Here is a 12,958-nt window from a genome sequence, read left to right as displayed (position 1 = left end):
CGCAGACTAATCAAACTTCGCGGATTAATCTGCGGGCCAGTCTGCAGCGGCACAAAATTGGTGGGCGGGCCGCGAGTTTGAGACCCCTGCTCTATATAGTTGAAGAAAGAGGGAAGGGGCTTCCAGGCAAAGGGAAAAACGTGAAAAGGCAAGGGAATGAGATAAAAACAATGTAACTAGATTTTCTATGTGACTTATCAACTCCATCTCCTTACTTTATACTCTACCCAGTTTACCTCATAGCAAGTGAAACGATGTAACCCTCAGGCATTTTAGAAAACTGAGATAGCCAATCATTTCATCTCTTAAAGAGAAAGGCATTTAACATGGGCTACCCACGAGATTAAGCAGGTTCTTGGGTGAAAAGAAGATGGGGTGCTTGCTTATAGGAAACCACACGAGAAGCTGATGAAAATCAGGTGATTTATGTGAAATGTAAAACATTTTATTTTTTTATTCTCTCTCCCTGGGAGTTGGAGGAGTTGGAATCCTTTGTGTGGACAGGTGGATCCATGGCTTCTCTTAACCTAAGAATGAGACAGAAGGAGAGGACGAGACAGAGTGATTCTGGGAATTTCAGGTGGGGCCACAGTCTATTTTGAAAACCTTTTGGATGAAACCTTTGCAGGTCCAACCTTTACAAAACATTTAGCGAGATGCTCCCAGTCCTGCATCCCAGCTGCGGGTGGAGGAGAGGACTACGCCCTTCTCTGAGAGTGGTTTATTTCTGTTCACAGAACCTCAGAAGACAGAAGGCCGAGGCTGACCTCTTTAGTCAAGAGTCAGCTCAGCTTTAAAATTATGATTGCATGTGAAAGCTAAAATGGGAAAGTGAAAAAAAATCAGTTCTCAGAACAGAAATGCTAAAAACCCTTGGGCCACATTCCAGTCAAGGTCCTGGCCCAACACGCAGAGCTCCCCTTGGGGGGGTGGGGGGTGGGCAGGAGACCAGCCAAGACCAGTTCAAATCAGTTAAGTGTCCAGGATCATGGGGTTTATTCTAGAGGTGCCCAATTTACAGATAAAGAAATTTACCAGAGTGATAATGCCACATAATCCTTAGAAAACAGAAGCTCGTGGCCAGGTCTTGTTACTGAGAGAGTTGCCTGCTAAAATGTTTACCAATTTCCAATGAACTATTTGTAGTAATTAAAGAAATCAGAGGAATAGATACTAGTTTCCTGGGATAGCCGTAACAAAGTGCATGGCTAGCATACACACTTCTAGAGGCTAGAAGTCTGAAATCAAGGCTTTGCTAAAATTGATTTCGATTGGAGCCCTCTTTCCTGGCTTCAGGTGGTTGCCGGCAATCTTTGGTGTTTCTCAACCAGCCCACAGCTATGGCACTCTAATTCCTGCCTCTGCCTTCACATGGAGATTTCCTCTCCGTGCACATGTCCAAATTTCCTCTTATTCTAAGGACACCCGTCATTGGATTAAAGCCCATCCTCAGCTAGTATGAGCTCATCTTAAATTGCTTATGTCTGTAAAGACCCTATTTCTAAATAAGTTAACGTTTATAGGCACGGCAGTTAGAACTTCAACACATCTTTTGAGTGGACACAATTCAACCCACAACGAAGTGTAAAATGAAACCAAAACAAAACCCTGGGCAAGGCATGAGAAGACCTGGCTGTCCCATGTCCCATGTCCCATTGGGGCACCCTGGGCAAGTCCCTTGCACTCTCCAAGTCTCAGTCCTCCTCTCTAAAGCAAAGTGATGCCTGCCCTGCTTACTTCACAGATGCCATGAAAATAATATTGTTTTTATTAAAAAAGGTATTTTCTATATGGAAAATATTTCTACAAGTGCAAGGATTATGAATTCATTCCAGATTGTGTTGACTTTTCCTTAACTTCATAACTACTTAATGAGGAGGTAATAAAATGAGAAACACAGCCTTACAGGGAAGAGAACTTAAATTACACGCTTCCCTACATTCACTTTGAGATAAAAGTGCAATAACAATCTACAGTACAGAGTAGAAGTGTGCAGATCCTTGTGCCCTGGGCTTTTCACTCACACCACAACGGGGTGGTATGTAGGTGAAACTAACAGGTAGAGAGCAATTTAAAGGCAAACCAAGAGGACTGAAGCTCTCTTCTGGGGCATCAGCAGACATCTCCAGTGGCCGTGACTCCCCTTCCCTGTGTCTGTGGTCCGTGACAATGAACTGACAATGGCTCTGAGTTTGCTTTGGCTGATGGCTCTCCTGGATATGGGGACCACCAACTTATAAAATTAGCTTAACATGTCATTTTCCTGGCTGACTGATATGACATACTCCCATGTCTGTTACACAAAACAGAACCATTATAGAGCCAGAAAAAATTTTTCTTCATAAATAGCTGCAGTTAAAACAAAACAAAAAAAAGCCTTTTTCCTCTTTTTAAGAGGCCAGAAGCTCTAACAGTGATATGGAAACTTTTTTCAGGCCACCAGATGAAGTCAAAGGGACTTGGAAGGTGGATAAATATTTCCACACATACTGAAAATGCCAAGAAGAGGTGTCATGGAATGACAGCATGAGAACTATAGTTAAATCCAAAGCATCATGTGACCACCTGAGTGTTAGTGATGACCACAGTAGTGATAAATTCTGTTGTTCTGTTGACCTTGGACCTTGGGGGTTTCTGACCCAGGAGCAATTCCAGAGGGGGAAAACAGAACCAGCAAAAAGAAACAAAGAGGCTCTCAGAAAGAGGCCCTCAATCTGCCCTGTAAATTGAATTCCTATTTCCCATTGCTGGGTATGCGTGCTTCCCAAGGGCAATCACACACAAGGTAATAAACAAAAGTTTATTTTCCTTTAATACAAAAATTAAATAGCAAAGTTTATTTATTTTTTTGTACAGCGATAAATTAGAAATTTACAGTACAGACATCAATGCAGACATACATTTGTACATCCTCAAAAGCAGGGTCCATTTCCTTTGATGTTGAGCAATTCGTTCAGGGCACGTGTGGCTGGGGTGTGCCTGGTACCTCTGTCAAACATCTGAAAGTCTCCAGGTTGGCCTCACGGCGGCTGGAGCAGGATGGCACGGGATCCCAGGAAGAGGCCACAGCACTAGCTCGACCGTGGCATGAGCAGGTTGAGTCATATTTCACCTTTTCACAGATCACAGCTGGTACTTACTCCTCCTTTCCTACAAAGAGTGCAAGGGGCCTTCCTTCTCAGACCTTTTAAAGTCTTATAACATCACTGTGAGGTAGAAAAAAAATTCAGAACCACCAAGATGCCCCATGGTGAGAGACCTAGAGAGCAGCCTGCCCCTCCCAAAGCCCACAGCCAAGTCAGGGCCAGAGCCCATCAGCGGGTGTGGACTGGCGCTCACCCAGGAGAGAAGATGGCCGCAGCCGTCACGGGGGGAACGCTGCTGTCTCCCGTCTTCTCGGAAGCCTCTGGGATGGTAGTGGTCATGTACTGAATGTCACATGGGATCAGGGAGCTACAAAAGCTTGACAAGGTTCATACAGGACCCCTACAAATTGCCTGGGTGAATACTGAGAATTTGCTGGTGCAAAGAAGAAGGGAAATTGGTAAATCAGAAACAGAAACAAGCTACTATAGGGCAGCTGGGCTAACCAAGGGACATAAGGCCTGTGGCGGGATCCATGGCTCACATCTTTCTTGGTAACGTCCAGCAGGCCATTACTGCACATGAGCGTGGCAAGAGGCAGCAGCAGCAAGCTCTGACCAGGCCACAGTGAAGCAAAATACATTATTTAAGCCTCCAGTATCTGATCCTAGGTAGGAGCAAATGCTCTCCTAGAAGTTTCGAAGATCTATGATCTAGGCCCAGAGGAAAAATGATAACCTGGGTCCTTTGCCAGACATGATACAAACCCAGCTGGGGACTCTGACCCAAATACAATAAAGGAGAAAAAGAACTGTCAGTCCAGTGACTCAACAGAATTGGCCGAAACAGTAACTGTCTCCAAGCTCTCCCATCACAGAGTGAAATTCAGGATATAGATCGACTGGGGGAGGGGAGGTGCTTCGAGAGTCTGTGCTCTCTGTGGCTGTCATCTCTAACTGCTGCTCAGATCACCTCACCAGAAGCCAAAGGTGCGCCATCCTGGTGAAACCCCTTTTTCAATTGAGTGTGCCCTCCAGGGCTGAGCTGCTTTTTGTGTCCTCGGGTCCCAACACAGTGAGCACTGCATTCAGTGGCCAGGAAGCTGAGGGCGGCCAGAGAGGACAGAAAGGGGGTGCGGGTAAAGTCCGAGTTCAGAACTGGATACAGAAGCTTCCTGCAATCCGGGTTTGGGGGATGCAGGAGAGGGACCGACCGGGAAAGTCAGAGAGCATCTCAAGGAGGTAAAGAGAGTCACCCTTTCTCTGGTTACAGGTCCCTGAGCAGGCTGCCAGCTCAGAAGCAGTTTCAGAGATCAGGAAACAGGTCTCCATAGAGGAAAAAGGATATGAATCAACCAAGCAGCTCAACCAGATGGTTCTGGCCAGTTCCACCAGACCCCATGTCTCTGCCCTGAGATGAGGCCATAATGAAGGAGGAGAAAAGAGGCTGCTGGCGAGGGAGCTGGACAGAGATGCCCTTGGGCTCTGCTGAATGAAATCCCTAAAGGCCACGCCATTGTGTCAGAAGCTACAAGAATACCTACTTCTGCTAGACTTCAGAGAGAGATAAAAAACAACCCTAACTTTTTTCCTAGCAAGATATTATCCACAAATTTGCATGTACAAGTGACATGGACCACCCCAAGTCCTGAATGGTCTGTCCCTAAAGCCACATTAGATGGGGGAGCACACGTCCTTACAGCCAACTTTCATAGTCTTCCTAGGGGATTTCCACAGACCACTGTGAAACAGAGCTGATGTTTCTGTCAGAACCCCTGTCACTGATTTGCAGGGAATTCTGGGAAAGGTTCAGAGATGTGTTGAAGGTAGAAAGACCCAGGAGGAGGTTTAGGGGATGGAGAGAGTAAAAGAGATGGCAATTCAGGGACACCCGCACCTTCGGAAAACCAACAGCCAAGTTCAGCAGAGCCAGGAGCATGCCGGTCTGTCAGTGAGGACGGAGCTTAACCTCCGTCACAGCCCCTACAGTGCCCGACACAGGGCTTTACACACAGTTGCCACTCAAGCAATGTGCTGATAATTGACCTTTAAAAAAACCAAAAACAAAAAACAACTTAAGAGGTGATGGAGTCACTTCAGGGTAATTGGTAACTGACTCCTCAGCCACAACCTCCTTTCCTGAAACCATAAACACTCTCCCTCGTCTGGAATGTGAAAGGAAAAGCCCATAACCGTGGGACATTGCTAAGGCTACTAAGCCAGCCCACACTCACAGCCACTTCTGATCAAATACACTTCCCCCTGAGAAGGCAAGAGATTTGTTGTAGAGACATGTTAAAACCCAAAAAGTTGCCAGGGCACCAGCACCAGAACTCAGTGTCCTGGTTCACTCAAGTACTCTTATTGTTATTATTATTATTTCATCATTCACAAATATGGAGCACCTACTCTGTGCCTGGCTCTCTGCTGGGTGCTACCTCGGTCACACAATCACCAAAACATTACAAAGAAAATTGCATTACAAACCCCAGCACACTAACAAGCAAGGTCAGTGCCCAGCTGCACGGTCCTTCCCTTGCCTGGGCCAGAGCCTGTGCACAACTCCCAGGACACTAGAGCAGGAGCGTGAGTAAGGGCAGGCTCTGCTCCCGGGTGCATGCTCTGGGCTCTGGCCAGCTATGGGAATTGTCTGCAAGCAGCACCGGGAGTTCACATTGTACATTTCATAGGCAATGCAGTCTCAGATGGAGTTCAACTGGTCCTTCTGAGGATCCTTTCTCATGCTCCTGAAGCCCTGACCCCGGAGGCCAGCCAAGGTACTCAGGCTCGACACACAGAGCAGGGGACCCCATTTGCCCACTTAGTGACTATCTACAAAGCGCCAAGATTTTTCCTTCCAGAACCTGCAACAGATCTTACATGCATCTTCATCTCAGCTCAAGAACCATACAAAAAGGAAGGAAAATGTCAAATCATGGGCATAAACCTCAAACAAAAAGTCATGTGCATTTCTAGAATTTGACCACCTATTTCACCTATTTGGAATTTTGAGTCTCTGGAGATGTTTTCCATTAAAAAAAAATTGATAAAATTTAAAAAAGGGGGGTATGGATAAATAAATAAATGAGTTATTGCAAAGGAGTTGTTAAAGCAGAAACAGGTAAAAGTTACAAGGAGAGCAACCTGTGACAATGTCAACAATTTGTCCCAGAGATCTGGTGATTAGAAGGCCTAAGGCGGGTTAAGAGAAAGGCGTCACAGTTTTAAAAGAACTGCAACTTTTGAGAGGCTGCTAGGGGGTACCCCCTTGTAAGGAACATAAAGCATAAATTTTAAAAGCTTTGGATACCTCCACAAAAGGCAATTAAGACCTGTGCTGTTAGAGTTTGCAGTTCATTTCATATGGTCTACACTTTATTCCCTACAAACCAATCAGCTTCTGGCTGGCATTCTAGAGATTCATTAAGCACCATATAAATACTCCAGGCCACACTGCCTCCAATGAAATCTTATAAGGAGCCTTTGCCAATTACTGGGAAACAATTATGCACCAAGTAGTTGGATTAGCTGTCCTTAGTTCCCTCTACAAAATTGAAAGTCTCCACTGTGGTAAGTAGACCAGACTCTTCTGATAACATTCTTATGTTAAAAGAAAGAAGAAAAAAGGCACTATCATTCTGAGAATGCAAGTTGACCACAGTTTGAAAGTCAGTTGAGTATACTATTATGTCATGGTCCAAGAATGTGCTTTTAATTGTAATTGACACACACAAATTACAGTTAATCTGTGTGAATGCAAAGTTGCCAAGAAACTTAACATTTTAGTTCTTCCAGACTGGCGTCTGCATAGATGCAATCACACAAAGTAAAATATATTAAGTCCTCATTGCTCAATGCAATAGGTCTCTGGGGTCGGTAAGGTAAGTCGACTTGGTAAATCTCATTTTCCTCTGAATTAAGTGATTGTCAGAAAGTGAATCACCCTTCCTTTCCCCCTCAATAGGCATGCTGTAGTTCAAAAATTCTTATAAAAATACCTATTTTGAGTTATTAATGTAACATGAAAAAAACAGCAGCAGCCTCGAATAGACACATTGAAATTTAAGAGGAAGAGAGAAAAGAAAAATCCACTGGATACCTTATGTGTGTTTGTACAGTACTTTTGTTTGTTCAAACAATTCTGTTTTATGACAAAGGCACTGAAAGATTCTGACACCACCTCTTGGGAGAGCAATCCACAAGTTCTAAACAGCAGACAATGCACCACAGAAAATGTTTATGTTAGATCAGCCAAACTATAAAACTCTTGTAACACATCTCTGAACCCAGCATTTCCAGTGTTTATAGATTGCTTTGCTATCTGAAAGACCCAGTTAGTATTTTAAATTTTAAAGAGTTTTAAAAAAAAAAGTTAATCTTTCTCCTGTAAGTTACCTACTTACAGCTCAACTCCCACCCCTCGGGAAAGCAGCATCGCCCCAGACGCCCTGGAATCTAGGCAGGACCTCCAAGGCTCCATGTGGCAACCTGCTAAAGTGATCGATATTATGATTTTTCACAGCTTTGAAAGCCTGTAACTGGCTTTTGCATTTTGGATTACTCCGAAGTCTGCAGCAAAATCATTACTTTTATGATGCTGGGGAGAGGATGGTGGGTTATGGGGTCACTTTGGGGTGGCTAGTTTGTTCAAACTGAGATTCACTGCATGAAACTTTTAGTAGCATCTGCACCAAAATGCTGGCATTTCCCTCTTCAAAATTTGGGAAGCGTAAAGGCGGGCTAGCTTTATACCACAGTTTCATTGCCTTTCCCGGGCTTTACCCAACCATTCCCTCTTTTTTCTCTCTTTACCTTCCCAGAATTCACCAATCTGTTGGAACACTTCTGCCATGTGTGAAGAGTTTTGGCAGACCAAATCCACATGCCTGAAGTGATGCCTACCAGCAAAGACATAAAAATTTTCAACATTTCAACTGCCATATTGGAGTCATCTGCAGAATACCGGAAAAGCGCCCAGTTGGAGATTTCATAGAAATAACAGGCAATCACACAGGTGGCAGGAACTGTGTACAGGACTGAGAAGACCCCAATCTTGACCATCAACCTTTCCAACTTGTCTGTCTTTGTCCCATCCTTTTGAAGATTTGACCGAATCTTGAACAAGGCCACCAAACCTGCAGCAATGAACAAAGTTCCGATTACCAAGTAAGTGAAGAGGGGAGCCACCACAAAGCCCGTGAGGGCATCAAGGTTTTGGTTCCCAACGTAGCACAGGCCAGTGAGTTCATCTGCATCCACCAGTCTCATAATCAAGATGACAATAGTTTTCACCGCGGGGATGGCCCAGGCAGCAATGTGGAAATAAGAGCTGTGCATTTCAATGGCTTCATGACCCCATTTGAGTCCAGCTGCCAAAAACCAAGTAAGTGTCAGAATAACCCACCAGATGGAACTGGCCATTCCAAAAAAGTACATCAGCAAGAAAATGATTGCACATCCTGTGTTCTTAAGTCCTTCTTGGATGAGAACGGGTTCTGCTGCCTCTTCAAAATCGCAGGATATCCTTTCCCGGCCTACAGTCAGCCTGACAATATAAGCAATGCTATAAATATTATAGCACATACTGAGAAATATGATGGGGCGCTCAGGATAGGAAAACCTGGAAGAATCTATCAGGAAGGTCAGCACTGTGAAGGCGGTGGAGCTGAAGCATAGGCTGGCCCACACGGCCATCCAGATATCAGTGAACTCCTTGGCCGAGCGGCTGTATAAGCCAGCATCATAGCCACACTTGAGAACGCAGTTCAGGCTCCTTTTCGCCCAGATGTACTGATCGGAATTGGTTCCCACGGAATGGCACTCTTCCCCAGGCTGGATGGGGGTTTTGTGCGGTAACGGCACCTCCTCATCACCTGGCCCTTCCATGCACATGTGGTTGTGGTCATTCTGTGGTGGGAATTTACTACAGTTCAGGCTCTCCGGCCATGCAAATCCAAATTCCTTCAGGACAGGTTCACAGCGTCTCTTGACTGAAAGACACATGCCGCCGCATGGGCCGATGGGGATGTTAATCTTCTCTGTGCACATTGGCACATACACGGAACAAAGGAAGAACTGGAAAAGTAGTGAAATGAACAAAGAAAACAGTGAGTTGGAAATATGACCAAATGCTTACAGTAAGCGGAGTTGTGACCACTTCCAGGCAAAGTACATAACTACTTTTAAACCTGCCTATAGGGAGTCCGACCATTTATGCTGACCTCAAACAAGGATGCCTGACTATCCATCACTTACACTTTTCTTATTTTGGTTCTAGTAATCCTTTCCAGGAGAACATAAATAAATACATGTATGAAAAGAACCCAAAGAATTATATAATCCCTTTTGGTACAACACTTAAGAAAATAAACCTTAAAAGACTGACTTTTAGTCTCCCTCCCCTCTCAGCTACTATTTGAAAGAGCTGGACAGACTAATCAAATGACTCAATCATTTTGGTGCTGGGTGATTTATTTTCATTCCCATTTCTGTATCCCCATAAAAAGAAAAGTTAAAAAAAAGAGTAGATCCAGCTTTCCTCCTGTTAATAGTCTCTCTTTTCTCAACTTTATCCCCCCCCCAAATCATTTTTTAATCAGTCTCATTGAAACAGAAAGTGTCCTAATTAAGTTACTGTTAGACCCAACAATGAGATGCAGGTTGAGGTCTCCAGTCATGGGGATTTATTTGGCCAGGTTTCCACACTGAATAATAATGAAGCACAATAGGAAAATATAAATGTTAAGTTCCCTGACACTGCAATACCAGCAGGAGAGAGTGCAGTTGCTGTCCTCAATTCCTCCAGCATTGATAAACAGTCTGCTTGGCTCCTTACAGATGTTGTCTATGAAGTCTAGAGTTACAAGTAACTATTTTCCAGCATGTAAAGGGATCCAGTCCTGTCCTTCAAAACAGCTTGGCTGCTTCCCCAGGATACATGTAATTAAAAATATATATCCCTGCAAAAGCTGTTTCTCCAACAAAATTGCCACTGATGTCAGAATATGTGCTGTTTCCAAACCGAGAGCTAGAGGATCATTTTTTTTTTAAGCTTTTATAACCTAGTTCTGAAGTTCTGAAACCTCCAAAGGGACATTTCACCAGCAACGGGTCTAATCCCAACCATCTTTCTGAAACCACAATTCAACTTTTAAAATGACCTATATAAACACACGCACCTAGTAAGTAAGCTGCCTGCTGGTTTCTTATCTCTCAGAAGTTACAACCCAAACCACAGATTTCTAAAGCTTTTAGCCTGGACAACTAGCCTCTATTTTTTCCAGATTTGACTCTTTTCTAAATTTTCAAAAACCACTCAGAGTCACACTGAACAAAACAACCAGTGTTAACACTCTTTAAAATTTCCTTTCAATTCTTTTTCTTTTGCAATGAATTGGTTGTTTTTGTAAGATTGTAATCACCTAGTGTATGCAAATTCTTTTTTCCATTCCTTCTGCAGGATGAACATTTTCTGTATCATTACATAAGCTTTAAATTTTTTAATGACTGCAAAAACGACAACAATCACCTTCCAGTATACACACTACCTTCTCGGAGCTTAGCCATACCATCACCTTTTCCCCAAGCTGTGCATTCTCCCTCTCCAAGTACTAAACCTGCTTTCAACCCTGAGGATAAGAACGAACTCAAGCCGATTCAACCATTCCTTCCTGCATGACCTCTAAAATCAGGCAAGCAACACCACCAGGGGCCATTCCGCATTAAACGGTGCCGTGGTGTTTCATTTAATAAACCACCCGAAAGTATGGGGGAGAAATGAGGTCGGTGAGGGAGAAGTTCCCAGCTCCTTATCTCTCTCCTTCCAAGTCTTAGCTGCAGCTGGCTGCCCTGCCGGGGACTCGCCCACTGAGCAGCGGCGGCCAGAATCCTTGGCAAAGATAACCCTCAGCTCCACTGGGGTTAGGGGCTTGGCCAGACACCGGTGGGCAGGGGAGAAAAACGGAAGGGCGGGGTGTAAGAGTGGGTTCTTTCGCAGGCCAGATGACTTACACAACATTTTGGCTTCCAGTCCCTGAGAAGGGACAGAAAAGTGGGGGTGGGGATGGAAATCACTTTTTCAGGATAGTTACACCCTTCAGCCTAGGAAGCAGGCAGGAGTCTCGACTTGGTAAGGGTTCCACAGAATTAGTTTGGGGCGTCCCTGCCCAAGGGTCCCGCCGGGGTGGGGGTGCCCACCTGCAGCTGGCTGGAGCAGCCGTACTGGATGAGCGGCGTGAAAGTTGTCAGCTGCAGCTCAGCGTCCGTTTGCAGCTCATGCCCCACAAGGTTGGGCATCTTGGTCACGTTGTAGCCCAGGTTCTGGCACATAGAGATGCGGATGGGGTCGCAGCGCCGCTCTTCCTCGTCCCCGAATCCCCAAGCCGGCTCGAAGAGCAGCAGCAACACCAACAGCAACCGCAGATTGAGATCGAAGCCTCCGGGCGCCCCCAGGACGCTCGGCCCTGCGCCCCTCCAGGCCATGGCCAGAGCCGGGAGCAGCAGCGGCGGCGGCGGCAGGGGCTGCTCCAGCAGACACCCCCAGTTTGCACGGGGGTCGCCGGCTGCCCGCGCTGCTCCCAGCTCCCGGACAGGGAGTGTGATAAGGCACCAAGGGCGACGAGGGTGCAGCAGTCGGCTCTCCAGCAGCTGCGCGCAACTGTGTGAGATATTAGACTCCCGGGGCCGAGGACGGGAAACGTACTGCTAGGGTCATGGCTGCAGGAGGCGAGCCCCCAACCCAGCGCCAGCCGCGTCCACTCGGGGTCTCTGCGAAGTCCGCCTGCACCCAGCGTCGCGCGGCTCTCAACTGCCCAAGCCCTCCCGGGCGCTAGAGGATCGCTGGGCGGTGGCGGGGCGGGACAGACAGCACGCCTCTCCAATGGCCGGGCGCCGTGGGCAGCGAGGGGCGGGACCGTTCTGCTGCCTGAGTGGTCGGCCCCGCCCGCCGGCCGCCCTTTGCGGTCCCTCCCGCGGTCCCTCCCTCCCTCACTCCCTCCCCAGAGCGCCCCGCGCCGCTTCACGGCTCTAACTTTCCTCCCACCGGGTCCGCGATGTTCTGGGGCCAGGCGGGGATGGAGCCGGTCTCTCTCGCCGGGCCAGCCTGCCCCCTTCTGTGCCAGGTGAGAAGTGTTCCCAGCTGGGTCGTCTGCCGTTCCTTTACTTCTTCCAGCTGTCACCTCAGCCCGCGGCTACCTTCCCATCAGGCAGAGAAACGTATACAAAGAACACGGGATTTGGATTTACAAAGACAGTGGCTTTAAATTCTGGCTGTGTGACCTTGAGCAAATTGCTCAACCTCTCAGCGTCGTTTTCCTCATCCGTAAAAAGACTTGGGAGGATTAGAGATCATGCGTAAAACGCTTAGCATGGTGCCTGGTACCGCCCGAGCTCACAGCTATTTCCACTCCTAACTTGCCCGGGTTGGAGCCCGGCCCCCTCTCCCCGCCCCCAGGCTCTGCGGCTAGCGCCCGGAGCCGCCTGCCTGCAGCCGCGAGTGGGGGAGGAGCCCGGAGCCAGCCGACGGTCTCGCGCTCCGATTTCCTCACCGTATGAAATGAAATTCCACAGGGGGATTCGAAAGGAAATGAGGCCAGGACGCTCCGTGCTTCTCGGCCCGCCGCCCTTCCTGTCTCCGGGACACGGTTTCTAAATAAGGTTGGGAGGGTGAGAAGGCGGGAGGGGAGAGGCTCGACCTGCACAGGAGGAGGGGCGGGACGGTGGGCAAGGAAGCACACAACCCCCCGGGCTCCCCTTCTCCAGCCTCCCACGTATCCCTCCCTGCAGCCTGCATCTTACTAAATTATTCTGCTTCTGCATAGGGACCTGGAGATCCCGAGACCCGTGTTTCTATCCAACTCAAACCCCTCTCTCATTCC

At 47.1% G+C, this 12,958-nt stretch overlaps 2 protein-coding genes across 2 annotated transcripts in view; one reads left to right on the top strand and one right to left on the bottom strand.

Moving 5' to 3' along the window:
* Positions 1-2,786: 2,786 nt before the first annotated feature.
* On the bottom strand, positions 2,787-11,998 carry FZD4 (frizzled class receptor 4). Its single transcript, XM_066248598.1, has 2 exons — positions 11,280-11,998; positions 2,787-9,158 (listed from the first exon to the last, which is right to left on the bottom strand). The coding sequence occupies exons 1-2, from the start codon at positions 11,562-11,564 to the stop codon at positions 7,830-7,832; spliced, it is 1,614 nt and encodes a 537-aa protein (XP_066104695.1). The 5' UTR covers positions 11,565-11,998; the 3' UTR covers positions 2,787-7,829.
* Positions 11,999-12,079: 81 nt separating this feature from the next.
* The window catches only part of TMEM135 (transmembrane protein 135), a 368,866-nt gene continuing 367,987 nt past the window's right edge, over positions 12,080-12,958 (top strand). Inside the window, exon 1 of the mRNA XM_066248597.1 lies at positions 12,080-12,202. The gene's annotated coding sequence lies outside the window, so the exon portion shown is untranslated. The remainder of the gene's footprint in view (positions 12,203-12,958) is intronic.

This window comes from Saccopteryx bilineata, chromosome 1 (genome assembly GCF_036850765.1).
Source record: "Saccopteryx bilineata isolate mSacBil1 chromosome 1, mSacBil1_pri_phased_curated, whole genome shotgun sequence".
In the NCBI taxonomy this organism is placed as follows: domain Eukaryota; kingdom Metazoa; phylum Chordata; class Mammalia; order Chiroptera; family Emballonuridae; genus Saccopteryx; species Saccopteryx bilineata.
Note: the sequence above shows the minus strand (reverse complement) of the source record. Positions and strands in the feature narration are given on the sequence as shown.

Excerpts from the sequence above, each read along its gene's own strand:
- FZD4 (XM_066248598.1), bottom strand. The coding sequence starts at position 11,564 with ATGGCCTGGAGGGGCGCAGGGCCGAGCGTCCTGGGGGCGCCCGGAGGC. Across the intron at positions 9,159-11,279 it reads GCTGCTCCAGCCAGCTGCAG|TTCTTCCTTTGTTCCGTGTA; the intron begins GTGGGCACCCCC and ends CTACTTTTCCAG.